General features: G+C 38.3%; 1 protein-coding gene across 1 annotated transcript; it reads right to left on the bottom strand.

Annotated features, from left to right (window-relative positions):
- Positions 1-1,677: 1,677 nt before the first annotated feature.
- Positions 1,678-26,740, bottom strand: wdr75 (WD repeat domain 75). The gene is made up of 21 exons (XM_051710571.1): positions 26,611-26,740; positions 25,581-25,710; positions 23,309-23,374; positions 23,109-23,208; positions 21,988-22,112; positions 14,384-14,454; positions 14,040-14,156; positions 13,843-13,931; positions 13,085-13,243; positions 12,823-12,882; positions 12,618-12,733; positions 12,163-12,338; positions 10,469-10,620; positions 10,166-10,346; positions 7,974-8,068; positions 7,713-7,808; positions 4,699-4,868; positions 4,475-4,534; positions 4,233-4,376; positions 2,339-2,430; positions 1,678-2,143 (listed from the first exon to the last, which is right to left on the bottom strand). Exons 1-21 carry the CDS (start codon positions 26,694-26,696, stop codon positions 1,924-1,926), a joined length of 2,505 nt encoding a protein of 834 aa, XP_051566531.1. The 5' UTR covers positions 26,697-26,740; the 3' UTR covers positions 1,678-1,923.
- Positions 26,741-27,666: the final 926 nt, after the last annotated feature.

The following is a 27,666-nucleotide window of genomic DNA, read 5'->3' on the forward strand; positions in this document are numbered from 1 at the left end:
TCCAGAAGTACTTTTCCCCATTCATTATTTATTTCATAAAATTGGTCATAAGAGACCACAAACCAAGCCAACAGCGTTTGAGATGAATCACATCATTACAAATTCAGAAAAAAAGTATTTGATAATCAGACAAAAAGACAAAAGGTACAAGACTGTGTACTCAATGTCTTTGCAATGCTACAATCCCATTGCGAATGACAATAGGAAAATGTAAAACTATTAAAGTAATAGTTCACGTTCAGGAATAGACTTTCTTCTGCTGAACACAAATTAAGATTTTTTTACAAGAATATTTCCACTCTGTAGGTCCATACAATGCAAGTCAACAAGGTCCAAAACTTTGAAGTTCAAAAAGTACATAAAGGCAGCATTAAAGTAATCCGTAAGACTCCAGTGGTTTAATCCATGTCTTCAGAAGCTAAATGAAAGGTGTGGGTGAGAAACAGGTCAATATTTAAGTCCTTTTTACTATAAATTATCCTCCCTGCTCAGTAGGTGGCGATATGCACAAATAATGCAAATCGTCAAAAAGCAAAAGAGGAACTCTTTGGAGAGAAGAATAATTAGGAGGGCTGTTTGAAAAAGTGTAGATTTATAGTAAACAAAGACTTAAATATTGATCTGTTTCTCACCCACACCAATCATTTTCCTTCTGAAGACATGGATTTAACCACTGGAGTCATATGGATTACTTTTATGCTGCATTTCTGTGCCTTTGGAGCTTCAAAGTTTTTGGACCCTGTTGACTTGCATTATGAGGACCTACAGAGCTGAAATATTTTTCTAAAAATCTTCATTTGTGTTCTGCAGAAGAAAGTAAGTCATAGACAACTGGGATGGCATGAGGGTGAGTAAATGATGAGACTAAGAATTTTCATTTTTGGGTTAACTGTTCCTTTAAAGTTGTTGATAAGTATAGAATCAAAATATTTATAGTACATTGCCAAATAAATGGTAAATGGTCTGCACTTATATAGCGCTTTAACCTTAGTGGTTCCAAAGCACTTTACACTGTGACACATTCAACCATTCATGCACGCGCACACACACACAACAATGACGGCATTGCTGCCATGCAAGGCGCTAGCCTGTCATTGGGAGCAACTTGGGGTTCAGTGTCTTGCCCAGGGACACTTTGGCATGTGGAGTCATGTAGGCCAGGAACTGAACCGCCAACGCTGTGATTAGTGGCTAACCTGCTCTACCACCTAAGCCACAGCCACGCAGTACAAATAAGTAGTTTGAGAGGGTATGGAGACCGACTCAGCTGCATCATTTGCAGTGTGTCATGGAAGTGGGTGGCTGCTTCTTGGCTCTTTTGCTGTGGCTGTTTGGTGGATCTTTCTTTTTAGCATCATGGGTAGTGTAGTTCTTCAGTAGCTAATTCCGCAATTAAACAATTCATAAAAAATAAAAAAACACCATTAATAATGCAGACTGATGGCTTCAACAGAAGCATTTACCATCAATTAATCTCAGATTAATCTAATGCTAGCACTTTGTTTAAGATTCATTGTTAATCAATTTGCACAACGAAATTTTTTTTATAAGATGTTTACTTCCGGATTCAGGTTATTGCACTCTGTTTGGAGGAACAGATTAAAATGTTTGCCATTTTATAAAAACAACATAAAAATGCACAAATATATTAAAATGAAGAGTCGACTTCACAGTACATTAGTCAAAAAGTTCTTTATAAATTATTGTTGATGCAAATAGGATGAACATTACACTAATATTCAGTTACAAAATCGCACTCTTGTCCTTATTGTTCCAACAAGTCCCATTACTCAAAATAAACCACTAAAGGGCTGCTGCAGTCCGAATAAACAATTGTTAACCAACCACACTTCTTTCTGGATCTGAAGCTGGAGTTGGAATGATAAAGAAAAAAAAAGTTAACTGCATTGTGAAATTTCTTCATCATGGTTTAGAGTCAATAAGGCCAGTCAACCAGCTGAAGTCAGTTTTTCTGATTTTCCGCAGTTCCCTCTCTTGTGCTTTAGAAAGCTTCGGAGTCACCTCATCTAAGGAACCTTGAGCTCGGAGCTCCTGCTGACTATCACATGTCTCCATTTCCCCTTCAGAGCCCTCTTCCTCTTTCTCACTGTTCATTTCCTGCTCCGAAGTTTTCATTTCCTCTCTGAGGATGAGACAGCACAAATAAAAAGGAAAAATATAAAAATGATGTACTGGAGGTAAAAAGCATCTCATACAAGAAAGGGAAGGGAAACCGAGGCCGCAGCATTTTACTTTCAGAGAAAGTCTTTTTTATAAATATCCATCATGACATCTGAATATCTGAACAAATAACTTGTTCTTGAGTGTTGTCTCTTACCGGACTCCAGTGTTGGAGATCAAGAGGGAATTGACAAACATTGAGCACAAGACTGAAGCTGCAGGTAGAACATGAGCTGGTGTGTGTAACAACTAAAAACAGAAAAAAGAATGAGGGAAAAGTAAGCTACCACAGTAAACAGTTCAGGAAATAAATACTTTAAAACATGCATTCCCCCATCTCTTCCATGGCTGGCTGAGCCATACTTTATTACATTTTGCTGGCATTCTAAAACTACGCAACTTTTAAGTCAAGCTTCCAACAGACCGTGTCATAGTTTCGTAAACCCTCCTTGTTTTCGCGACTAGAGAGTTTAAGTGTTAAGGCTGACATATTACCGGCAGCCAACTGGGAAAATCAGAATATTATCGAGCAGCCGATATCTCTGACTGCTTGCAGCTTCTCTCCTTGTCAGGCAATCTCAAGCATCAGTGCGTATGCGCATGCAAGGCGTGTTGCCAGAAAAAGAGTATAGAGCCATATTTTCCATATTCTGTTTATGTTTGATAAAAACACCTGAATATAGAACAAACCCAAACCCAATGTAACATGGTGCATATATGTTGAAATAATCCTCACAGAGCGACACGAGATGTTATATTGGCTAAAAACACTGGTTTAAGAGTGAAACTAATGGTTGTATTTTACAACTACGAGCACACACTGGCTACCAGAATAAACAATACACCATATATACAGAGATTTGCGTTTTCAACGTGTTTGTATTTTGTTTAAATGTTCATTATATGCTATTTATTTTGTTTCATTTTGGTTTAGGGGAAGTTTGTTATTCTCTCTAACGTAGTGATTCATTATTATTACAATAAATAAACCTATAAATGGGTACGATAAATGTTCATATAAATGGACACAATACAATTTATGCAAGTCCCCTTTTTCTCCCAATTTTGGAATGCCCAATTCCCAATGCACTCTAAGTCCTCGTGGTCGCATAGTGATTCGCCTCAGTCCAGGTGGCGGAGGACGAATCCCAGTTGCCTCCGCGTCTGAGACAGTCAACCCGCGCATCTTATCACATGGCTTGTTGAGCGCGTTGCCACGGAGACATAGCGCGTGTGGAGGCTTCACGCCATCCACCGCGGCATCCGCGCTCAATTCACCATGCGCCCCACCGAGAACAAACCACATTATAGTGACCACGAGGAGGTTACCCCATGTGACTCTACCCTCCCTAGCAACCGGGCCAATTTGGTTGCTTAGGAGACCTGGCTGGAGTCACTCAGCACACCCTGAGATTCGAACTAGCAAACTAGCGAACTCCAGGGGTGGTAGCCAGCGTATTTTACCACTGAGCTACCCAGGCCCCTGCAGGGAGGGAGTACCTTAATTAGCTAGCACGTCCAGTTTAATGGGTTAAAATGCAAAAAGAAAAGATGTGGTCCAATAATCTGGGCCCAAAAATTCCATATCGGTTCATCCCTAGTTTTAATAGCACATCTGTTTAAAACTTCAGTAGCAGTAGTGAATCACTTCAAACTGTTTCAATGAACTGACTCAAAACTCTGAATAAATGTGTGCGTAACCACTCAAATGTTCAGGGAAATCCTAGCTTGGCATTTTTCATATATTCAAATGTTTCAGTAAACAAATGTGTAGATAAATATAGCCTTTTCTGCTGTATTGCTACATTGGTCCATAAAAATTATTCAATATCACTCTTCCTTCTGTTCACTTTGTAAAAAACAAACAAACAAAACTGCGTGGTAAGCATGGCTTGACTATTTCTAACAAAATGTTTACTATTAAAATGGTTTAAATTTTATGATTTAAAAAAAAAAAAAAAAACCTTTTGAGCCAATTTAGAGCTATACATAAATGGATACTTAAATTAAAAGGCTGTAAAATACTGACGTCTTTACTTGAAATGACTGACCTCTTTGATGGTAACTGAACTCTGTGGTTGTTGCCATTTGTCAAGCACTGGATGGGACACTGCACTCTCTTTCTCCTGCTGTTGTCTGTGTTTACCCAGCAGCAGGTAAAATGGCGTTACAGCAACGGTGTCATCAATGATGAGCTGTATCAGAGAGACTGATGTCAGAACGTATTTTGAACGTATATCACATAAAAATGGCAGAAAGGAGGTGTGAAGATTGAATAAAATAAAAACCGTACCCGTTTACTTGAGGCCAACATTCTATCATCCTCTGTTGCCGTGCTAAAGGTCATTAAATCCTGAGAATTGAACAGTTATTATTACTAGATGCATCAGGACACAAAGACCACAGCAAAGAAAGTGGCAAGTGAACGCAATCTAAAGATGAAACGTTGATTACAAATAGTAAATGTTTGTTGAAGAACCATGTGATTTATGATTAGAAGCAGGATCACAGAAGTACCATGTCTAGGGTGAGGAAGTACAGTTGAGATCTGTTAAGCCACTGGGAACTTTCATCACAGAAATCCAACGGCTCTTCTCGAGGGACAAAGACAGCACAATGCACCTTTCCTGAACACACTTCCTTTCGACTGAACAGAGGCTGTGGCTCGCTGGGTTTGAAAACAAAAACTGTACAGAGACCAGAAAATAAATTAAAAGCAGCTTATGCAAGAGTCTGAATCACTAATTTTTAGACCCGTTCCCACTGACAGCGATTTAATTGCTGGAGGTCACTACTAGGCATTCTTGCCACTGAACACTCTAATGTTATTGACTGACCATAACTTTTGAAAATCTGATCACAAATGTGACGCATTGCTGGTAAAAATTAGAGAGGCTACGTTCACACCGCAGCTGAATGTGGCCCAAATCGAATTTTTTCACTCACGTGTGACACTGATCTGTTAATTGGATGATCATGTGAACAGCCAAAAGCGCTTAGAATTGGACATTTTCAAATCCGATCTGGGCCACTTTCACGTGTGGAAATAAATCAGATACGTATCTGATTTTTCCAATGTGCCCTCAGTTTGAACAGTCAGGTCAGATTTAATGCGACTTTTACATCAATATACGGCAGTTCAACATTGCATTGAATTCTTTAAGAAGATAAAATTATAGGCTCAACAGTTGGGTTCAGAGAATCGTTTGGATCACCCGTAGTGAAATAAGCACATGAAAATATACAGAGATAGATTTGTTTACTGTAAATGCTCTCTTGCGCAGAAAAGTTTCTTTTGTTGTTGTTGATTTTCTCCCTCTTTTCTCCCCAATTTGGCATGCCCAATCCCCAATGCGCTCCAAGTCCACGTGGTGGCGTAGTGACTCGCCTCAATCCAGGTGGAGGAGGACGAATCTCAGTTGCCTCCAAGATGGCTTGTTGAGTGCGTTACCGCGGAGACCTAGCGCGTGTGGAGACTCCACGCAAAAATCAACCCACGCCCCACCGTGAGCGAGAACCACATTATAGCGACCACAAGGTGGTTAACCCAACGTGACTCTACCCACCCTAGCAACCGGGCCAACTGGTTGCTTAGGAAGCCTGACTGGAGTCACTCAGCACGCCCTGGATTCGAACTTGAGACTCCAGGTGTGGTAGACTGTGTCTTTACTTGCTGAGCTACCCAGGCCCCCAGAAAACACAGTTTCTATATTTCTCAAACTGTATCAAAACGCAAGCAAGTCAACTGAAATCTGAATTATAGACTATTATAATAACCGTTACCTTACAAATGTTATGCCGTTTTTCCTGCTGTCCTTGATTTTATGCTGTGTTTCGCTCTCAAGTAAGATTACACTCGAGCATCGATGAGAATTAAGTTGCACCATACAAAAGGCAAATTTCTTAATATAAAAATACTTTATACATCAAGACAGTTTTTCAACATCACTTGCTAACATTTTTAGATACAGTATATAGGCATTAGGTGTCCTATCCTCTCAAAAAACTAATTAAAAAACAAATTGCTAGTTACATTTTTAAATGTAATTTAATACATCACTCATTATTATGATGAGCATGCCAGAGGTTGATTATACGTATGCGGGACAGTCTAGGTGCATCGGGTTTCAGACCAGTGTCTGATATGGGATACATTTAAAATGTTATGTGAACAACCTTTCAAAAAAAAAATAAATAAAAAAAAAAAAAAAAAAAAAGATGTGAGCAGAAAATCCGATTTAGGTCACATTCAGCTGCGGTGTGAACGTAGCCATTTTCTACATGGACAAAGAATCAGTTTTCTTGCTAATTAAAGTTAACATTCTGGAGTGGAATACACTTTTGCAGCAGTGCTTAATGAATCACATCATGAACAAGATGCATAATCTATCAAGGTATGAATCAAACTCATTTAGAATGCTGACAATTTCTAACACTTATCCACTGATTTTTTTTGTTTTATTATATCCTTGTATGTGGTTCCAGGCAAACACGCAACAGTAAAATTGCTCAAAGTAAAAAAAGTTGATCAGGTTTGACTGCAAATCAACTACAGTGTCTCTATGACCCTGTTTACACCTGGTATTAAGATGCGTTTTTGGTGATCCAATCACATGTGGTCAGCACTAAATACAGGTATAAAAGGGGTCAAAAACGTTTTGTGATTGGATCACAAAAAACACATACGATTATGGTTAAAAAAAAAAAGCATGTAAGCGAATTACATTTGAGGTGTTAACGCTAATCCGTCCTGTATGCATCCTGACAACAGCGAAGGGCCACCCCTCGCCTGTCAATCAACTTTAGCTGTGCTAAAACAAGAGTTTAAACTTTGCCGATTTCGAGCGGTTTAAAAGGGAATAAACGTCCGATCTGAAAATTTTAAAAAGCAGATATATACACAAACACGAGAACTTCACGGATCACCTTCAGTGTGTCTGAAATCAACATGCAGGGACTTATGAGAAGCACGAACATCTGCAGGTCAGGTTATCCACTAAAATAACGGACAATTCTGCTCAAAATGTTGTATTTGTGCTTAGAATTTGTTTTAGATGCATCTGGGAGAAACAGCATGCCATTTTTTTTTTTTTTGCACTTTCTTTGTGTTTTCTGGTTTATTATCATGCAGGAACACACTGACAGTGATTGATTTATGTCGTCATGAAACAGAGTCCCTCCCCTCCAAATCAGATCACGAGTGGTCACAAGAGATGCATTTAAGCATATCAGCGATGTGTCTCACCTGACCACATGTGCTCGGATCCCCCGAGATGCATCTTTATACTAGGTGGAAATGGGGTCAATGAGATGGCTCACCTGAACTCCACTCCCTTCACTCCCATTGTTGGTATTCCTCAATAACCTGCTTAAACTTGCTTGAGCTTTTTTCAACTATGTCGAGTGGCTTGAAATCAGCAACTTTCATTGAAAATAAATGAATGAATTCCAGTCGCTGCAGATCGCTGTCAATGTGATTGTTTTTTTTTAAATTAATGACAACTGACAATGGCCTTTCTGCAAACACTTACGGTCAGTACGTTTAGACTGGTATGAAAATGCAGCCACGTTTTCTGACAAAGGGTCTGGCTGCAGCATGCACATTTCCACAGATGTGCTCCATTCCACTGTGGTCAAAACAAATCAGTGTCATCAAAACAAAACTGACAATGCAAAACCACATTGCTAATGCAAGGAATTCCTAAGTTTCCATTGGCTAAAATATGACAAAAGTTCAATGAATTGCACACAGATACAAATAAACACACACACACACTGTAGTGAACACTTACATGAACAAGTGAGGAGATTCCAACAGCAGAGTAGGTTCTTGGTGGTGGTGCCAAGCAGGTATTTGGAACAGCTTAATCGGCCAAAACAAAGGTCCCTGGTGGATCAAATTAACTGCCTTTAGTCACTGCTTTTCACCAATTCTAAGGCCACCGTGATCAGTCAAGCTCATGTCACTTACATATTTTACCAGATTAGTCTCAAATTATTCTGCTGTTAATCGAAAAATATGAAAAGGACAGCAATGAACACTATCAAAGTAATAAATAACTGTAAATATCCTAAATGTTTTTAGTTATGTTAAAGTGCACAAACTATCAATTCTCTTCACATTCAGAAATATTTTTACATTGCAATTGTGGCTTACTATAAAGCAAACAGTGCAAAGCTGCAAAGAATTTATGGCTCAGCAAGTAAGTGTAAGAGGATTGTAAATACTGTATAAATCAGACAACCACCCCTGGAGTCGTGAGTTCGAATCCAGGGTGTGCTGAGTGACTCCAGCAAGGTCTCCTAATCTCCAAATTGGCCCGGATGCTAGGGAGGGTAGAGTCACATGGGGTAACCTCCTTGTGGTCGCTATAATGTGGTTCACTCTTGGTGGGATGCGTGGCGAGTGGATGGCGTGAAGCCACGGTGTGTCTCCGCGGTAACGTGCTCAACAAGCCACGTGATAAGATGCACGGGTTGACAGTCTCAGACACGGAGGCAACTGAGATTTGTCCTCCACCACCCGGATTGAGGCGAGTCACTACGCCACAACGAGGACTTCGAGTGCATTGGGAATTGGGTTTTCCAAATTGGGGAAAAAAATAAATACTGCACAAAGCAGATTTTGTGCCCTCACTGAAATCCCTTATTATTAACTAAATATCCAAGTTCTTGTTTCATAATACAGTAAAGTGCTGCAATGTTAAAGAACTTTTATTGGCTCATAGTTACCATTAAGTTAGATATTCAATGAGGAGTGATGGAAAAAAAATAAATTAGATTGCGATTCTCTCTCCAACAATTCTGAAACAATTGTCAATAATTCAGAATATATTCTGAGTTCAATTTGAACCACAACAGTGCAGTGGCGCCTATGTGCGTGCCAGAGACAGAGTGAGATGCTAGAAACAAATACTAAAGCCAAGCGCGCACTACAGGACTGATCGCAGACTGGATATCGACCACATGACCATCGTCCCCGACTGAAACTATGATCCTGAAATTAATTCACAAACCTCAACACATAGCAACAGGAGAGTTTATTCGTGATAACACATCAACAAACAACATGAAAGACGGGCTCGCGTCCTTTATTGTACTGATTTGAACAGAACGGGAAAAAACTGCTGACAATAATGATGAGACTGTGGTTTGGGAGACATGGGTGATGCTTTATTTTCAAATTATTTTTTTGTCTCCTGCTTCCCCCAATGCCTCTCTCTTCTCTTGCGCTCTCTATTTCTTTGGCTGTTGCTTTTGCTGGTCTCTCGCTTATCGGAACCTCGCTATTTGTGTTACTCGCTATTTGTGTTACTTTGCTATCACCTGTTGTGTGGAAAGGAGAAGCTGACATCTCTACTCTCACAGAAGCAGATATTTCATGTAGCCATCCTGGACCAACAACCGATAGTTGTGGTTATAGTTATAGTTATTTCAAAAGTTTAGCCACAAGACAAAAACAATGTGCGTGTTAACATGATTTCAGTGTGATAAAATCACATACTAACCTTTTCTGTGTAAAGTTATAGCCAATTTGACCACTTTGTTGCCATGACTTTGTATTCAACAAACCCTTAAACCCTAAAACTACTAGATAAGTAATGATTTAAACAACTTTAAAGCTCAAATAATACACAAGTTTTAAAATAATTAATGTAGGTGCTTTTATAAAATTATAAGCTTCACATTTCTGCCTTTAAATCCTCCAAAACTTGGCCCCATTTACTTCCATTTTAAGTGCCTCACTGGAACCCAGATATTTGCTTTTTTGCAAAGGAAAGGAGGAGTGAGTCAAAATTAATTTCATCTATATTATGCCACAAACGCGGTCAATTGAGCTAAACTGTATTGAACCTGGAATATTCCTTTAAGCAAGAAACCCATGAAATAATCACTATGCATGAAAACAGGAGTCTGGATTTCCTGATTTGAAGATGGGGATCATCCACGAAGCCTTGCAAAGTGGTAAAAAAAAAGACCACACCTTATTTCTCCAGGTGGCTGGCAGAAGGTGGTGAGCAGCTCCCAGGTCTCTGGGTTCCATATGGTGATGACTTCCTGGAAGCTCACCGCCAGAAGAGAGCTATCGGCTGAGAAACTGCAGTTCGTAGGCATTAGGTTATGGTAGCTGCCCACAAAATCACATGACCAAAAGGTCTGGTCCTCTAAAATACACAGAAACATTGTGGTGAGACAGGTATGTCTGAATTCAGACTTATGACATTTGGTGTTAGACTTCTCTTTCCAACATTAACAGTTTTGCAAAGGTCTGTAACACTGGACTCACGTTGTGTGTCTGCATCAGCCCTCTGTAACCACGCTTTGAACTGGCCGTCTCTAGCTGTAGTCACCAGCATGGTGGTCTCCTCAGAAGAGTTGAAGCACATGGACATAATCGGATCCGTGTGGGCGGCAGCGATGGTAGTGTTCAGTACAAAACTAAAAGAGGGGGGGGGGGAATGCTGTTACAGGAATATTATTGGATTGTCAGATTTTTTTTAAATTCTTAAAATGCCATATAGGCCTGTCGCGATTATTAAATAATCTTCTGATCGCTGTTATTTTAGATAACTGCGATTAATGTGCACTTCTAATTCCAATCACATGTAATGTCCAAATAAGCAAATTTTAAGCGAATATATAAGCTACATGTCGTCAACGGCGCGTTTGTGTGTCATTCAATTGATCTCAGAGTGTCACTGAGCTGCACCGCTGATGTCAACTAGCATCTCCTGTCTGGAAGAGCACGTGAACTGCTTCTCTAAACCATACTTCAAGCGCTCCGATGCGCGCACCTTAAGCAGAGGCTCACACTTAACTCCCGAGAAAATATAAACGAAAAAAATATAAACTTTTAAATGGCTTCACCTTAAAAGATAGCGTAACGGCAAATGTTTCAGGTCATTGTGAGTTCACATACGCAGTGTTAATGACATGCAGTCACAGAGGAGGAGACACGCTTATTCTATTTCTGTGGAGTGATTAAAATGATTGAATGAAATCTCAAGGTTTTGCTTCGTGAGAAATAAGGACTTGTGGGCTTAATCACGGAGCATTAAAATAATGTGTGAAAGTGAAGAAATAAGGACAGAAATGTTTTACTATTGCATAACATAAATATAATAAAATATATAACAAAATTGTTATTTTTTTATTAAAAAACACTAATAATATAAAACACAGGACTTTTTTTTTTTCTCTTAATCACCCAATTTGGAATGCCCAATTCCCAATGTGCTTTTAAGTCCTCGTGGTCGCGTAGTGATTCGCCTCAATCCGGGTGGCGGAGGACGAATCCCAGCTGCCTCCGCATCTGAGACCGCCAACCCGCGCATCTCATCACGTGGCTTGAGCGCATTGCCACGGAGACATAGTGCGTGTGGAGGCTTCACGCCATCCACCGCGGCATCCACGCTCAACTCACCACGCGCCCCACCGAGAATGACCACATTGTAGCGACCACGAGGAGGTTACCCCATGTGACTCCACCCTCCCTAGCAACCAGGCCAATTTGGTTGCTTAGGAGACCTGGCTGGAGTCACTCAGCACGCCCTGGGATTCGAACTAGCGAACTCTAGCGGTGGTAGCCAGCGTCTTTTATCACTGAGCTACCCAGGCCCCCTAAAATACAGGACTTTTAAAACAAGTGTAAATGTAAACTGACCAAAAGTTGACCAAAACGAGAGACATAAGTATTTAGAAATATTTTGATTTTTAAAACATTATTTTTCATGTCATTCATAATTTTTTAAAGCCTTAAAAGGAAATTATATAACCCTATTTTATTATTTGATTTATATCTTTGAAGTTAAATATGAAATACGACAATTAATCGTGAAAGCCCTAAAACAGACAATAGTCATAAATCACAATTATTGTTTGACAATTAATCAGCCAAATTTCGTAATCGTGACAGCCCTTCATCATAATGAAATTATCTTGGAACAGGGTTTTATTTGAATTTTACACATGCATTAATACCTTTGCATTTTGTCATCGAAAGCCCATAGCTTGAGGAAAAACTCAGGATCAGAGGATTTTTGTCCCCTTTCCTCTACTGTAGCAAGCCAGGAACCTTTTACATCAAAGGCCGCCTTTACCACTTCAAACTGATCCAGACCGGCTTCGTAAATATATTCTTGCTGCACTATGTCTAGCTGTGAATAGAACAGACAAACCGTTACGCAGACTCCAAGTGTTTCAAGACTGAAACATAAGGAAACATTTGTTTCACGTGAAGTGGGGCCCCACAGTTCATGTGATTTCTCCTGACATATGCTTGCACAGCTTAGACATACACACTGTACTAACACATGATCAAATTTTTCTAAAGACACTTCCCCATGTTTTCGCTCAAGTATGCATTTCAGAGAAATGCTAAGCTTAAAAGAGATACCATCAGTGTCTCTCAAGAGTTCAGAGTACAGCAGACTTACATTATAGAGATGCTTGTCATGTAGCAGGGAGTAGAACTGTAGATGACCCGGTTTCCCATTTAGCACTAAAGCTTTACTGCGTGGGTCAATCATTAAATCAGTCAAAACTGCATCTCCTAGAACCATCAAGGGCATCAGAAGACAAACGTTAATTGCTATAGTTATGGTATCCAAACAGTTGGTGTAAATGACACTTCTTACAAACCTTTGACTAAGCCCTGAATCACACCAGATACTTTGAGGCTGCTCTCGATAACGGTGATCTCTGAGGAAGTGAAGAGAAATGAGAAACATGAGCTGAGTCTAAATATCATGCAATACTAAAATATGTACGACCTATCCAGTGCATAAAAATGTACTTCAAAAAACATGTCCACGGTCACATTTAACCAAAATGAAAAGGAACAGTGATGTGTTGCAACTGAATCTTACATTCATTTATCATGTCAAATTCAGTGTTAACTTACTGTTGTCTGAATGAGATGTGCAGAACAACTGTCCATCATCTGACGCAGATATGTGCACAATGGATCCTCCGAGACGTGGTAGGAACTCTTTTTTGTTGTCCGCCCCAAACTGCCACTGGACAAGCACTGACTCGATGCCTCCACTCAACAGATTAGTTCCTACAGATACAGTAGTGTTTTTCAATCCAAGACTTAAAGGTATAGGTTGCCCTTTATTTAAAATCTAATTCGCGCTCATGCGCAATTGAAAAAAAGCCGCCTTTAGACGCATCGCACCATGTTTGATGTCACTGGCGCCAAACTCCATTGGTCATGCAAAAGCCAATCACAACGCGTCAAGTTTAAATACACAACCGCGAATGAGATTTAAGCACTAAAGCATAGGGGAAGCTCTCGACTTACAATATCTATCTGAGAGGAACAGACTGAAATTTATGGCTTCAGAAGACTTGGAATAAAGTGCAAGAGTTGTACGGATTCGTTTTATGACATTTCCATGGTGCTATTTGATCCATTTTGGAGCATGGCAATAAACTTGTCAGAACAATTCCTTTTTTTGTTGTGGATGTCCTGATGTGGATTTGTACTTTTCAGAGAGCTTAATAAAACATAAAAAAAAAATATATTTTTGGTTGCACTTGTGAGATAATAAAATGTAATTGATTGTGTAAAATGGGCATATAATATCGTAAAATCGATTTACACCCCTAGTAAAAAGTGTGAATTTTACCCACACCATCTTACTTGAATAAGATTACCTTCTGGAGTAAAACACAAAGTGTTTACAGCATTATGATGCCAGTGCTGGGTAGAATATGTGTACTCTTTTTTGTGATTGAAGTTTCTCCTGTGGCAAAGGCAAACAGTTCAGTGCAGGTTTAATTCAAACCTCCAATTCTGACCAATGTGACCTGCATTTGATACTAAAGCTATGGACTTTGGCCTCATATCTTACCAGAGGCGGATCTTGCCATCTTCATGACCGGTCGCAATACAGTCTTCTGTTGGGTGACAGGCTAGGCATGTGAACGCATTTCTGGCTGCTTTCTTATCTGTAGCTTTAAGAAAAAAACTAAAGAGAGAAAATTTTTGGAAATGTAAGCAAGCATTTTCTCAGCTCTTTTGTTGGTTCACAAAAAAGCTATGGTATTTGGGACAGCACAAGCAGAAAGCCAAGGACAAAAATAAGCAATGACAGATATGTCATAAGTTGCCTGAGGCCAGTAAATAAGCAGTGTGGTTCGACACGCTCCTGCATGTTCTGAACTTAAAAGCTTTTCAGAATCCAGTGTTTATTACCTGTATTTCTTCTGTTTCCTGAAGAAAAAAACATCAAGTCGGAGGTGTTTAGCAGATGCTATGTATTCACCCTGAAAATGCAACAAGAAAACAAAATGTTAAAGTTGATGTTTTGTGGCTTTAATCCATGTATATTAGCTTTAAAACCATATTCATGACTGCATACTCCTAAAGGTTGAAAAAAATTAACTTACAGCAGACAGACACCCTTAAAATGTACATTCTCTCTCTGCTAGGAAAACAGACCAAAAAGACTGATGACTCATCTCGCACTACACAGATTTCTGTCCAATTAAATGCTGTCTAGGATAAGAATTGTCCCTCCCCTTGATGTCCCTCCCTAAGATTTGAAGTCACCAATCTCGGTTCATGACTGTAATGTAACTAAAGGCTATAATGGCTATTTAAAAAAATGACACGCTCTTCAACAATTCCCTTCCAAAATTCCGGAAATATGTTAAAACAGGAAAGAAAAGGTGCTTGTTAAGCCATTTTCATGGTTTTCTAATTGAATCATTTTCTTTCAAGGTTTGTAATTGGAAAGACGCTAGTTCCCACAAAAGGCGAGTCAATACCACTGTGTCCGTTTGCAAGGCACTTAACCCCAGGTTGCTCCACGGCGACTGTCCCTCTATTAAACGCACTGATCTTTATTCGTCAACAACCACAAATAAGGTTCACAAGTCATAGCGAGTAATGGCTTTACCAAAACAACTAGTGAAGCTGCAACACGGTTGCACACCTCACTTACTCTACGAAAATAACACCTGTGCAGCGCCACACTAATTAACCTACAGGGGGTTCAAACCATGTTTACCTTACAACATCAACACTCTTACAACTGCAATGACTGCACAGGTTGGCAAAGGATCTCTCCATAACAAGTAGAGTATGTCTGACGTGGTGTTTGTCCAAGCAAGTTCTCCACTGCCAGACATTAACTAATGTTTAAACATTTCCAAAGGAAAATACAAGCATGCAGCTTAGGATTTTAGTTCATCTCTGGTAGGGAGATGGTAATACAAATCTTTGTCAATTAATAATAATGAATTAAATTTTATGACTATCTCCATAGACTGCATTTGGAAAGATTTGGAGAAATTGAAATCAGCCATTTTGTTAGACTACTCTAAAATGTTGACCCGATGTGAAAGACTTAGAATCGAAACATTGCAATAGACCTTATTTACAGAAATGCTGTATTTGTTTTTTTGACATGAATGAAAATGAGGGATAGACCTACAGTCTCTTTAAAGGAATACAGTAGATGATCCAAAAATGAAAATTCTCATCATTTACTCACTCTCATGCCATACCTGATATGTGACTTTCTTCTGCTGAACACAAACGAAGATTTTTAGAAAAATCTCAGCTCTGTTGGTCCATTCAATGCAAGTGAATGGTGACCAAAACTTTGACGCTTCAAAAAGCACACAAAAGGCAGTATAAAAGGAATCCATACGACTCCAGTGGTTAAATCCATGTCTTCAGAAGCAATATGATAGGTGTGGGTGACAAACAGATGTCACACACCATGTCTCCGTGGCAACGCACTCAAGCCACGTGATAAGATGCATGGGTTGATGGTCTTAGACACGGAGGCAACCGGGATTCGTCCTCCGCCACCCGGATTGAGGCGAATCACTAAGCGACAACGAGGACTTAAAAGCGCATTGGGAATTGGGCATTTCAAATTGGGTGAAAAAAAATAAAATAAATAATAATAATCGTATAGCTTCTGAAGATATAGATTTAACCTCTGGAGTCGTATGGATAACTTTTATGCTGCCTTTATGTGCTTTTTAGAGCTTCAAATTAGAGGTCTGTACTCCCCCGGAATCCAGCACAACAGATTGTCACGGGACGAGTTATGATTGCTGAGTGCAGGCAGGAAGACATTGATGTGTGTGCGGGGAGCGTGTGAAAGAAATGACTTGCAGGACATTTTTATCAATGTTTTGTCAGCGGAACAATCCAAAACACTTCAAACTACAGTACAACCCACTGAAAAGACTGTAAATCTATCCCTCACAGTCTCACGGTCATTCCCATCAAAAATAAAGATGGCACTACTGTCAATAAGAATATAAGAGCATTTCCAAATTTTTAGAATGAATAGGGTTTCTCTCAATGTACATAACTGGCAATGTTTCAAATCCTTGTTTTAGTGCAATGTTCTCCTGTTAAGAGTAGTCTGTTCTTTCCTGTCATTCGGGATGCATCATGATTAACTATTACACTACAAATGGCAGTGGGCACGTATTGAACTGGATCACAAAATGTTTTGGACCCTATTTAAACCTGCAATTAGTGCTGATTGGACTACCTGTGACAGATGTTAATACCAAGTGCAATCTTCTGCGAAAATGCATAAATGTTAAGTAAATTACATCAGTGACCTTTGAGGAAAATCTAAATTCTTATTATCACTAACACATCTGTATTATTGTCATTATACCATAATATAATCTTATTTCATGTTGTCACTATATCTCTGCATTGCAGCAAGTAACATCTGTATTATCAGATGGCTTGTATTTTGCATTTGAGTATATTATCAATACAAAACACAAGAGATCTGCACCTCAGTTGTAAAGAGAATCAGCAACACATCATCTAAAATGCCCCAGCACACTCAAGGAGAAGTGCTTCTATGTTCAAATGTAAAAAAGTTTGAAATAGCTGAGCAAACATTCAGACACCCGCCACACCGCTGGGGGAGGTGTTTAGAGGAGCATTTAAATATGAGAACGCTCAAGACTACATGTAAAACATCAACTAATATAACATTAATATGTGTTATCAATTTCACACAAAAGTTCATGCCTCATTCTATGAGTGGACAAAAGATCAGTAAAAGATGCTGTTTTAACTAATTGATGATATAAAGTAACATATATATTAGTAGATAAAGTGTAATGTGTAATATTTACCTTTTGCAATCGTGGCGCTAATGTGCTAACAAGATATACGTGATCATTATATGCGCCGATTACACTGTTATCGTAATTTATGATGACACTGATACTACTGCAAAGATGGGTGTATAAAAGTGTAAATGGGGAGAACACAAACAAAAGAATGATGATAGGCATACAGTATCATACTTTGGGCACATGAGTGAATGGGCATTTAAGAGTACAGTGCTGTGTTAAAGTATTTGCGCACTTCCTGATTTCTTCTATTTTTCATACTAAATTGTTTTAATCTTCATACGAAATAAAGGCAACCTGAGTAATCACAAAATACAGTTTAAAAAAAAATATATATATTTTTTTATTATTATTGAAGCAAAAAAGATATCAAACACCTATATCACCATGTGAAAAACTAACTGCCCCTTAAACTTGTTAGCAGGTTGTGCCAACTTTAGCATCATCAAATTTATTTATAAAGCACAATTTAAAAACAACAGTTGACCAATGTGCTCGCAAGAACTTTTTAAATACAATAAAATCCACAATAAAACAAAAATATAGACCCAAAGACATAAAATAATAAACAACAGAGAACATCAAGTTGTAGGCTAGAGAGAAAAGATTCGTTTTCAACTTAGATGTAAAAATATGTAGTGTTGGAGCAGTTCTGATAGAAGTCGGCAAGTTGTTCCAAATTTAGGTGCAGCTATGGCGAACGCTCGATCACCCTTAGATTTTAGCTTCGACTTAGTAACAGTTAAACTCTGGTTGGTGGACCCAAGATCTCTTCCTGGACGGTGTTCACACAAAAGGTTGGAGAGGTAGGCAGGGGCTTGGCCATTTAAGGATTTAAATACAATCAAGAGCACTTTAAAATCAATTCTAGAACGGACAGGATGCCAATGTAAAGACACTAAAACAGGAGTAATATGTTCACGTTTACGGATACCCGATAAGAGTCTTGCAGCTCCATTTTGAACCATCAATAATCTAGATATGGAAGAATTGTTTATTCCCAAATATAGGGAATTACAATAGTCCAATCTTGAGGTGAAAAAAGCATGTATTGCTGTTTCGAAGTGCTTGATGGACAGAAAGGACTTCACTTTAGCCAGTACTCTTTGTTGATAAAAACTGTTAATTTGCTTGTCAAATATAAGGGCACTATCCAAAACGACCCCCAAATTTTTTACACAAGTTTTAACTGAAGAGGATAAAACACCAAAATTTAAATGAGAAGTTTTAGGGGCTTCTGAAGAGCAAACCACAAAGATCTGTTTTACTCTCATTTAAATTTAAGAAACTTAAAGACATCCAGGCCAAGTGTCAATCGATTGAGATTTTGCTATGTCGTGTATATCACGATTTGTAAATATCCATGTGCTCAGTGTGGGCTTATCTATCAGTGGGCGGGGCCTCACGTGAGACTGAGAGAATTTAAGAAAAATGGACAGGGTTTTTATGGCATTAGAAATTTTTAAGCGGCCACCCAAGCAAATTCAATGACATCCATCCTGCGATCGCCACTTCATAAGCGCTTAAAAGGGTCATGTCATGAGGAATCAAATTTTCCATGATATTTTGAAATATATGAAGTCATTGTACTATAAAAACACACTCTAAGTCTTAGAATAAAACAATTCCTCTCCAGCCTGCAAAAATTACTCATTCTGAAATCTCCCCCCGTAGAAGATAGGAGTAATTTGAATAGCTCCACCTCCATAATATATGTAATCGTCACGGTGAATTCAGAGAGAGAGCGGATGAAGGACGCCAACACTGGAAGCTGCACGATTGTTACTATAGTTTGCTGCTTTTAACAAATGAAAAGTTTAAGATTAACAGACCGAAAAGTTTGTGTTTTTGGTTACGCAAAAGGAACTGTTATTGAAAAATGGGGCAGTTAAAACACTATAGGACCGCAAAAACGAAAGTAAACAATTTAATTCATGAATATTTAATGTCATGGCTGTTTGATAGTTTATGGTGCTGCTTGAGCGAACCGTTTAATACATTCAGATGAAATGTGTTAGATGTGCGTTATATCCTGAAATTTAGTTTGATAAATGTTGTGGTCTAGTGGAGTTTGTCCTTTTTCTTTGGATTGTGTTTCAAATATGGCTGTATTGGAAGGGCTGCATGATGTTAGTCAATCATGACAGTGGGCGTTTACACTGAAGTCTTAAAGGGCCAGAGAGCTTAAAACCGAGAGTTTCAGACAGAGGGCCAGAGACAGGGTGGAAAAAATGTTGGTGCAAAAAACTATACTAACATAAGTGGAACTCAGGGAAGATTATAAAATGATAAAAAAAAAAAAAAAAAAAGAGGAAAAAAATAAAAACTATGTCATGATCTCTTTAATCAATATTGACCCAGGAAAAACACTGAAAAAACATCCAAAGAACAGGGTGACTCCCAAACAATTCAAGAAAATGAAGAGGAGCTTGTTATCAAAACAGGTGCGACACAAGTGGTGTAGGTTCACAAAAACAAACACAGAGCAGAAAAATGTCATCTGCAAACTGTCACGTGACGATAATCACTTGTGGTAATACAAGCATCTGTTCAAAATGAAGCACACAAATAATATTATGAAAGCCAAAAGATGTGCTTTGCATAAATTCAGTTATATTTTTAACTGTCATAAGTGTTAATATTTATACTGTTAAGTGTTTACATAATTTTGCTATATATAATAACAAAATAATCTAAAAATAATCAACCGTTTGGGTTCAGAATAACTTTTTGTCGACTGGAGTCGTGTGGATTGTTTCGATGCACCCTAAATATGAAGTTTGGACCTTCAAAAAAATGGAGGATATTCACTTGCATTGTTTGGAGGAGGAGGCCTGAAATGAAATTCTAAAAGTCTTAAATTCTGTTTTGATGAAGAAAAAAACTCGGATACATCTTGGATGGCCTGAGGGTGAGTAAATTATCAGCAAATTTTCATTTTTGGGTGAACTATTCCTTTAAGAGCTGTTAAAGACTCTGAATCAACGATTTGGGGTTCAGTCATATGCTTGAGGAAACATTTAGGTAAATATCAAATAACATTCGGGAAACCTTTGCCCATACTGAATGCAATTTTACTTCTCTTAGGCAGTTTGCTAGGAAGACTTTGCAATGGTGAGACTGGGGCAAGGACTGCTTGTTCAATGTTGTACCAGGGAGGGGCTCTCTCTGGTGGAAGAGACCAATGGGCCAGGTGTCTAAGACTAAAGCATAGTAATAAAACAAAATATTGGGGAGGCCAAAACCTCCTTTGTCAACTGGTCAATGTAAATTAAAGAAATGCAACAGAGGTCATCCACCACTCCAAATAAAGGACTTAGATATTCTATCAAATTGTTTAAAATAATAAACAGGACTTCTAGAGATAGACTCTGTAGCAGATAATTGAATTTGGGGATACAATTCATTTTTATAACCTTGACCTTCCCTGCCATAGACAAATGTAGTGAAGCCCACCTATCCACATCACACGAGAACCTTTTCATTAATGGGTCCAAATTGACTAACTAAATCTCTTAAATTTGCTGGAAATAAAATGCCTAAATACCTAATGCCTTACTTGAGCCATTGAAAGGCGCCAGGTTGGAAAGCCGTGGCAGGGCAATATGCTGTCAGAACAAGAGCTTCCGATTTAGACAAATTCGTTAACATAATTTTGGATATTTTCTGCAAGTGTTTATTTTTGTGGGATTTATTTATTTATTTTACTTATGCATTATTTACTTTGTTGCATTGCTTGGGGAAAATCCTGTGTTTCTGGAGGAAAGTTTATAAAAAATAATAATATTGGTCAATGACTAGTGGCACAATGTTTTTTTTTCTTTGACTATGTTTGTCAAGTTCTGAATAAAGAGCAAAGTATATGAGGTGGAAGAATTTGGATGCATTTAATTCACAGACTTGATTATCCTAAAAAAGCCATTACGATATGGTTATTTAATATATTAAGCAATTTTTCCAAAATTTTTATTGTATTGTGATATATATCGTTATCATAGGAAAGCGCCGCCGGAACCGCGGCGCTTTCCAGGGCGTGGGCCCCTATCTCGGGGCGAACCCATTCCAGGGCGCCCTGCCCTTCACAAAGAAAAGAGAACTCTTCCCGGGGCTCCCGCCAACGTCACACCTATTTTTTCTTTGATTTCGTAGGAAGTGTGCAGGGGCCTTAAATGTGCTCAGAAATGCAAAACTTTTTCAGGATGGCATAAGGAGGTGCTTAATACACAGCCATGTCCTCTGTGTGTTTGTCTTCCTGCACCTGTAAGGCCTATCAATTTTATGTAATTATTTTTTTAAAGAAATGATCATTTAGACTTGGACTAACTAGCCTCTTAAACTGGAGTAGTGGTGGTATAGTGGACTAAAGCACTGAACTGGTAAGCAAAAGGTTGTTGGTTCAATTCCCACAGCCACCACCATTGTGTCCTTGAGCGAGGCACTTAACTCCAGGTTGCTCCAGGGGCAGGATTATTGTCCCTGTAATCAGGGCACTGTAAGTCGATTTGGATAAAAGCGTCTGCCAAATGTAAAAATCTCAAATCTCAAACAGATACCTCAAAAGGTGTACTTAGAATGTGATTAGACTAAAATGGTTTCAAGACAACATATCAAACAATCTGTTAAGTCAATTCTTTCAACCACCCTATAAGAAAGTGACGAGAAAGCTCTTACCCCTCTCCCAAAAGCTGTGCAGCTGGGGTTTTGGTTGATATCGGTCAGAACAGCAGACAGCTCTTTGGCCTCCACCTCGTGTTCTGCTGATTTGGGTAGATGGACAGCAACCAACTGGAAACACTCTGGACATGAAGACACACAAGCCTACTGCTCAGGATGACCTCAAACTGCTCATGCCCTTTCACCCCACGAACAGACTTGATAAGCTCTTGAATGTTAGAAAAGCTGTAGCTCAAGGATGTTGATAGTTCTGCGTAGGCAAGGTTGCTTTTTGTTTCTTCAAGGTTTGTGGTGCATTACCAATTTGTTATGAACATGAACACTGTGATACAGTGATTTGAAAACCGGCACTCTAGAATCTCTTTAGCGATGCTGCATGGAACGATTCAAGTGTTTTACGATTATGTAAAGGAGAAACATTATTTTGCAAGCATGTTCATAAATTGGTAATGCACCACAAACTTGAAGAAACAAAAAGCAAACTTGCCTACGCAGAACTATCAACATCCTTGAACTACAGCTTTTCTAACATTCAAGAACTTACCAAGTCTGTTCGTGCGGTGAAAGGGCATGAGCAGTTTGGGTTTTTTTTTTTTTTATGTAAAAAAACCTCAAACTGAGGTTTTTTTTTTATGGAACAGAATGATTATTATCAGTTTTTGAAATCACACGACAGCGTAATTATTCTGAGAATGTCAAATCAGTGTGCAAAACAGGACAATAATGTGGCAGTAAACTAATCGACTTCCTCCATTAACAGACCATGACTGCATTTACACTCAACCAATTCTAATTTTTTTTCACCAACTTCTGGCCATGGATATTGTTGCATGCACACAAGCAGCAAAAACACATAGGAGATCAGGTTTTTTTTTTAACCAGATTAGGCCACTTTCAAAAGTGGTTCTAAATCAAAACACTCGTATCCAATTTTCCTCTTAGCCTAGAATTTCTGTCAATGTCACGATACAGATAAACTATATCTGTTCTGAAGGTAACTGGACCGATGCAGGTTTTTTTTTTTTAAATGGCAGATGCCGAAACCTGGTAAAATGGACAAAAAAAGCTGCATATCAGAATACTGGATCTGTTAAATAGGCCTAGACGTATAAACATACCCGCTTTTGAATCTGAAGTCATGGGAAGATGAAGGAAAATGACTCCCTCATGTTTCTGGGACACATATAGTGAAACCAACGGATATCCAATGTTAAACGTCTAAAACAAAAGTTAGAAAACAACATGAAAGGAATGAGTTTTAGCAAAGTTTGTTAAAGAAACAGCAGCCTTGAGATCTCATGGTCAACACAAGCTGTACCTTGATAAGGATGCCGTCAATAAAGTCCCATAGTTTAACAGTGCCATCTGCTGAGCAAGAGTATACCTGCAGTAGAATGGAAAAAAAACAGCAAATTAGAGAAGAATTTCTGTTGTTTTATTCCTTTTAACACACACTCACAAAATAATAGATGATGGTCAGGGTCCTTGTTGGAGGTGTAATAGAAACAAAATAAAAAAAATGTAATGTTCGCAAGAAACCAAGGCTTTGTTCAGATGTCAGCAAAAATCCAACTTTTTAGCGGATCTGACTCAAATTTGCTTAATTCTTTGCAGTCTGAATGGCAAAAAAAAAACACATGAAATCGGACCCATACAGTACGTGGATTGGAAATGTAATTTATTCTGCATGGTCAGATCAAATTTTATAAAGGTTTTTTTTCCCTTCTTCATTTGGTAGGTGACTATCATCATACACAAAGCACAGTCTATAGATTTATCAGAAATTCACTTATTTATGCTCACATGTGGCATCCACTATGTAATGAATGGTGAGTGAGTGAGTGAAAGAATGAGCAGTTCAGGACACAGCATATGCATGAATTTGTAAATAACAGCACAGAGACGCCTATGACACTTTGCTGTCTGTTCAGCACCACAGCAAGATGCCCTAAAGATCAGATTTGAAAACAAATCAGAACTGGGTGCAGTGCGTTAAGCCTATAAGATCACTACGACAGGAAATCTGCTATCAATGGTTGTTTACCCCCCCAAAACTGAATGAACCTCAGACCAAATTCAAACATGCTGGTTGTCTGAATATACTTTGGAACGCAACAAAGCACTAAAGATAACTACAGTAACAAACAAGTAGGTTAAGGGCCCAAACATATTTCACGCAAGTATGCAAATGCGAGCGCTTCGCCAACGCATGGCCAACGTGTGGTCCCGTTGTACATGCATTACGTGCGCTCTGACGGTCACAAACCTTGGACCACATGGGGGCGAAAGTTTTTTTAGGCACCACAAAACCAGATGTGGTGGAGTCAACATGTCGACAGTTGAGGAGTGTGTGCTTTTGTATTCGCAGAAAAGACGACAGAAAAATATGTTTGTATAATCTAACTTGTTCGGCGAGACTCTCTTTAAATTGCTGTTCCGCCATGACAGTTGTTGACTGAAAAAAAAAAAAAAGATCATCCGCTGCAGCGCCCCTTGCAGCAATGCTGAGAATACAGCGCGTAGTTGCGCTAGGTTACAAATTGCGCATTGACACATTGCACAACGCACCGACGCGTGAAATCGAGCTTGCGTCGCAAGATGTGTCTGCGTTCACGTACTTACGTAGAGTATGTTTGGCCTTAAGTACTCATGAGAATATTCAATTGATCAAAGGAGACAAACAAGGCTTTTCCCTGAATCCAGATGACTGTCTGCACTCTGCAAATTGGTAAGAGTAACAAGCTCCTATGGGCCAACTTTCACTGCATAAAAATATTGTAAAGGAGCTCGGTAGCTATTTATACTCCGTAGCTATGAATTCTATTTATTCAAAGGGATAGTTCACCCACAAGTGAAAATTTTGATCATGATTTACTCACCCTCCTGGCATCCCAGATGTGTATAACTTTCTTCTGCAGAACTCAAATTAAGATTTTTAAAAGAATATTTCAGCTTTGTAGGTCCTCACAAAGCAAGTGAATGGGTGCCAAAATGTTGAAGTTCCAAAATCCACATAAAGGCAGCATAAAAGTAATCCATATGACTCCGGTGGTTAAATCCATGTGTTCAGACATGATATGATAGGTGTGGGTGAGAAACAGATCAATATTTAAGTCATTTTGTCATAAATTCTCCTCCCTGCCCCATAGGGGCGATATGCACAAATAATGTGAATCACCAAAAACACAAGAAGAAGAATGTGAAAGTGGAGATTGAGCAGGGAGGAGAATTTATTGTAAAAAAAATAAAAATAAATAAAATAAAAAAAAAGGACTTAAATATTGATCTGATTCTCAGCCACACCTATCAAATTGCTTCAAAAGATATGGATTTAACCACCAGAGTCATCTGGAGTACTTTAATGTGACCCTTATGTGATTTTTGGTGCTTCAAAATTTTGGCACCCATTCACTTGCATTGTATGGACATACAGAGATGAGACATTCTTCTAAAAGTCTGTGTTTGTGTTCTGCAGATAAAACAAAGTCATCCCCATCTGCGATGGCATAAGGGTGAGTAAATGATGAGAGAATTCTCATTTTTGGGTGAGCTAACCCTTTAACAAGAAAATCCAAGAGAGGCACACAAACCTGCAGGTGATTGGCTGGATTCAAGGCAATGCCTGTGACGTGGTTGGTGTGGCCATGAAGAGTGTGGAGCCACTCTTCTGTGCGTGTGCTATAGACTTTCACTGAATCTCCAGAGCCGCACAACACAAACCTGCAACAAACAAACATTCAGTGACACAATGTGGTTACAACTAAATGCAATGACATTGAATGGTGAATGTTCTCATTTGGTTGTTTGTTTCTATCCAACAGTACTATTCACATCGAGTTAATATAATTAATGCTTCCTATTTACAAATCAGGAGACATCTAAATCAGTACTGTTTATTGTACTCATTGCAAAAAAAATATATTTTTTTTTCTTCAATTATTGCTACTTTTAAATAATTTATCAAAATATCCACTCACCTAAAATTTTGCACATACAACTTAATATTGCATTCTAGTATAAAATACTTGTTTATTAATAATACCCTTTTTCCTTCTTTACACTTATTTACTCATAAACAGTATAATCTATTATTCTAAAACATGCACCCACAATTTTTAAATGTACTTGTATTACTAATTTATTTCCATCTCTAAACCCTCTTCAAAGTTAAGCTCATAGAACACATTTCTTTGTCAACAAGTACTGCTGACAAATAAACACTGACAGTAAGCATCAAGGCAGTAACATGGGACACATCTGTAATATCTGTATTTTAACGTAATCATGATGTGATTTCCATTATTATTACAGATATTTTATAATAAAGCAATAGGCATGACCTGTGTCTGAAACAGTGATCCACTAGGAATGTGGGATCAGATTATTTCATGATTATCATTGCAGTTTAAGCAATCACCAATGGTTATAGAATTTTAAAGATGCAGTTAATGTCACTCTAAATGTTTAAAGAGACATCCAGAGTCTCAAGAGCTTAATTTGCTCATAGGTTGATCATGCGTGATTCCCTCCAACAATCGTCATGTCTATTTGTGATAATAAATTTAGAAAAATAAGAGACAGAATTAAACACAAGAGAGGACTTGATTTAGCAGCGGATACCTCGAGTCGTTGGAGATGATCGGAGCTCGCAGGTTTATTTTGCTGCCGCCGCAGCGAACCACGCGGATGTCAATCTTCTCCACCATGTTTCTTTCTATCCACTCTGAACTTTCACATGTGGCCACGATGCGGTTCTTCTTTGTCTGTAGTTTAATGAATGCTACGGTGAAAATAATGGAGCAGAGCGCCATCATGCGTTGAGTCGGTAAAACTGCACCATTCACAAAACAAGACGAAACGTCCTAATTGTGTTCTCACTATTAATTATGATGGCTTGATGCGAGGAGTATTCCACGGAGTTCTGGACAAAGAAATTTGATAAAGCTCTGATGGTCAGTTTTACATTTAGAAAACGCCAGATGTTTTATTTAGTATACTTTTTTATTTGAATAAACCGCGTGTCTTCAATTTATTTTGGTTCCAGTTCATTTGGCAATTATTAACGTTTAATTATTGTTCATTATCGTCCACGACGTCGTCACTTTTATCAGCGTTTGTCAGGCCGGACCAATCACAGGTGATATTGCTGAATTAACACTTAAAAGGGCAGTTTACCTCAGAAAATTATTTATTGCTATTTTCCAACACATTAGGACCCAAATAATACTATATATATATATATATATATATATATATATATATATATATATATATATATATATATTTTTTTATTTTATTTTACAGCTTATATAACTCATGAAAATAACAGTGAAAAGATGTGCCTCGAAATGAGTTTACGCGAAAAATGTTTTATACAAAGTCACATGACTTCTTTGCAGGGACCAAATTTTTGACATTTCTAAAAAATTAGTCTCACTCACTCATTGCTCCTGGTAGCAGTACAACCTTTTAGGGTTACAGAAATAGTTCGCCTAAAAAAAGAAAAAATAATAATAATAAATAAATATATAAATAAATAAATTCTGTTATTTTTTTTACCCACCCTCAGTTTGTTCCCAACACAAATGCTGTTATTTTTTTCCCCCATGGATCACAAATGGAGAATGTTTTAATAACCTAAATCTTCATACAGCTCTTTTGTCTTTATCTCTTAGT

The sequence above is a fragment of the Myxocyprinus asiaticus genome, chromosome 11 (assembly GCF_019703515.2).
Source record: "Myxocyprinus asiaticus isolate MX2 ecotype Aquarium Trade chromosome 11, UBuf_Myxa_2, whole genome shotgun sequence".
Taxonomy (NCBI): Eukaryota; Metazoa; Chordata; class Actinopteri; order Cypriniformes; family Catostomidae; genus Myxocyprinus; species Myxocyprinus asiaticus.

Coding starts and splice junctions, on each gene's coding strand:
- wdr75 (XM_051710571.1), bottom strand. CDS start 26,696: ATGGTGGAGAAGATTGACATCCGCGTGGTTCGCTGCGGCGGCAGCAAA. Junction 13,244..13,842: donor TTTGTGTTTTACTCCAGAAG/GTAATCTTATTC, acceptor CTGTATCTGTAG/GAACTAATCTGTTGAGTGGA. Junction 8,069..10,165: donor CAGCCACCTGGAGAAATAAG/GTGTGGTCTTTT, acceptor TTGATCCACCAG/GGACCTTTGTTTTGGCCGAT.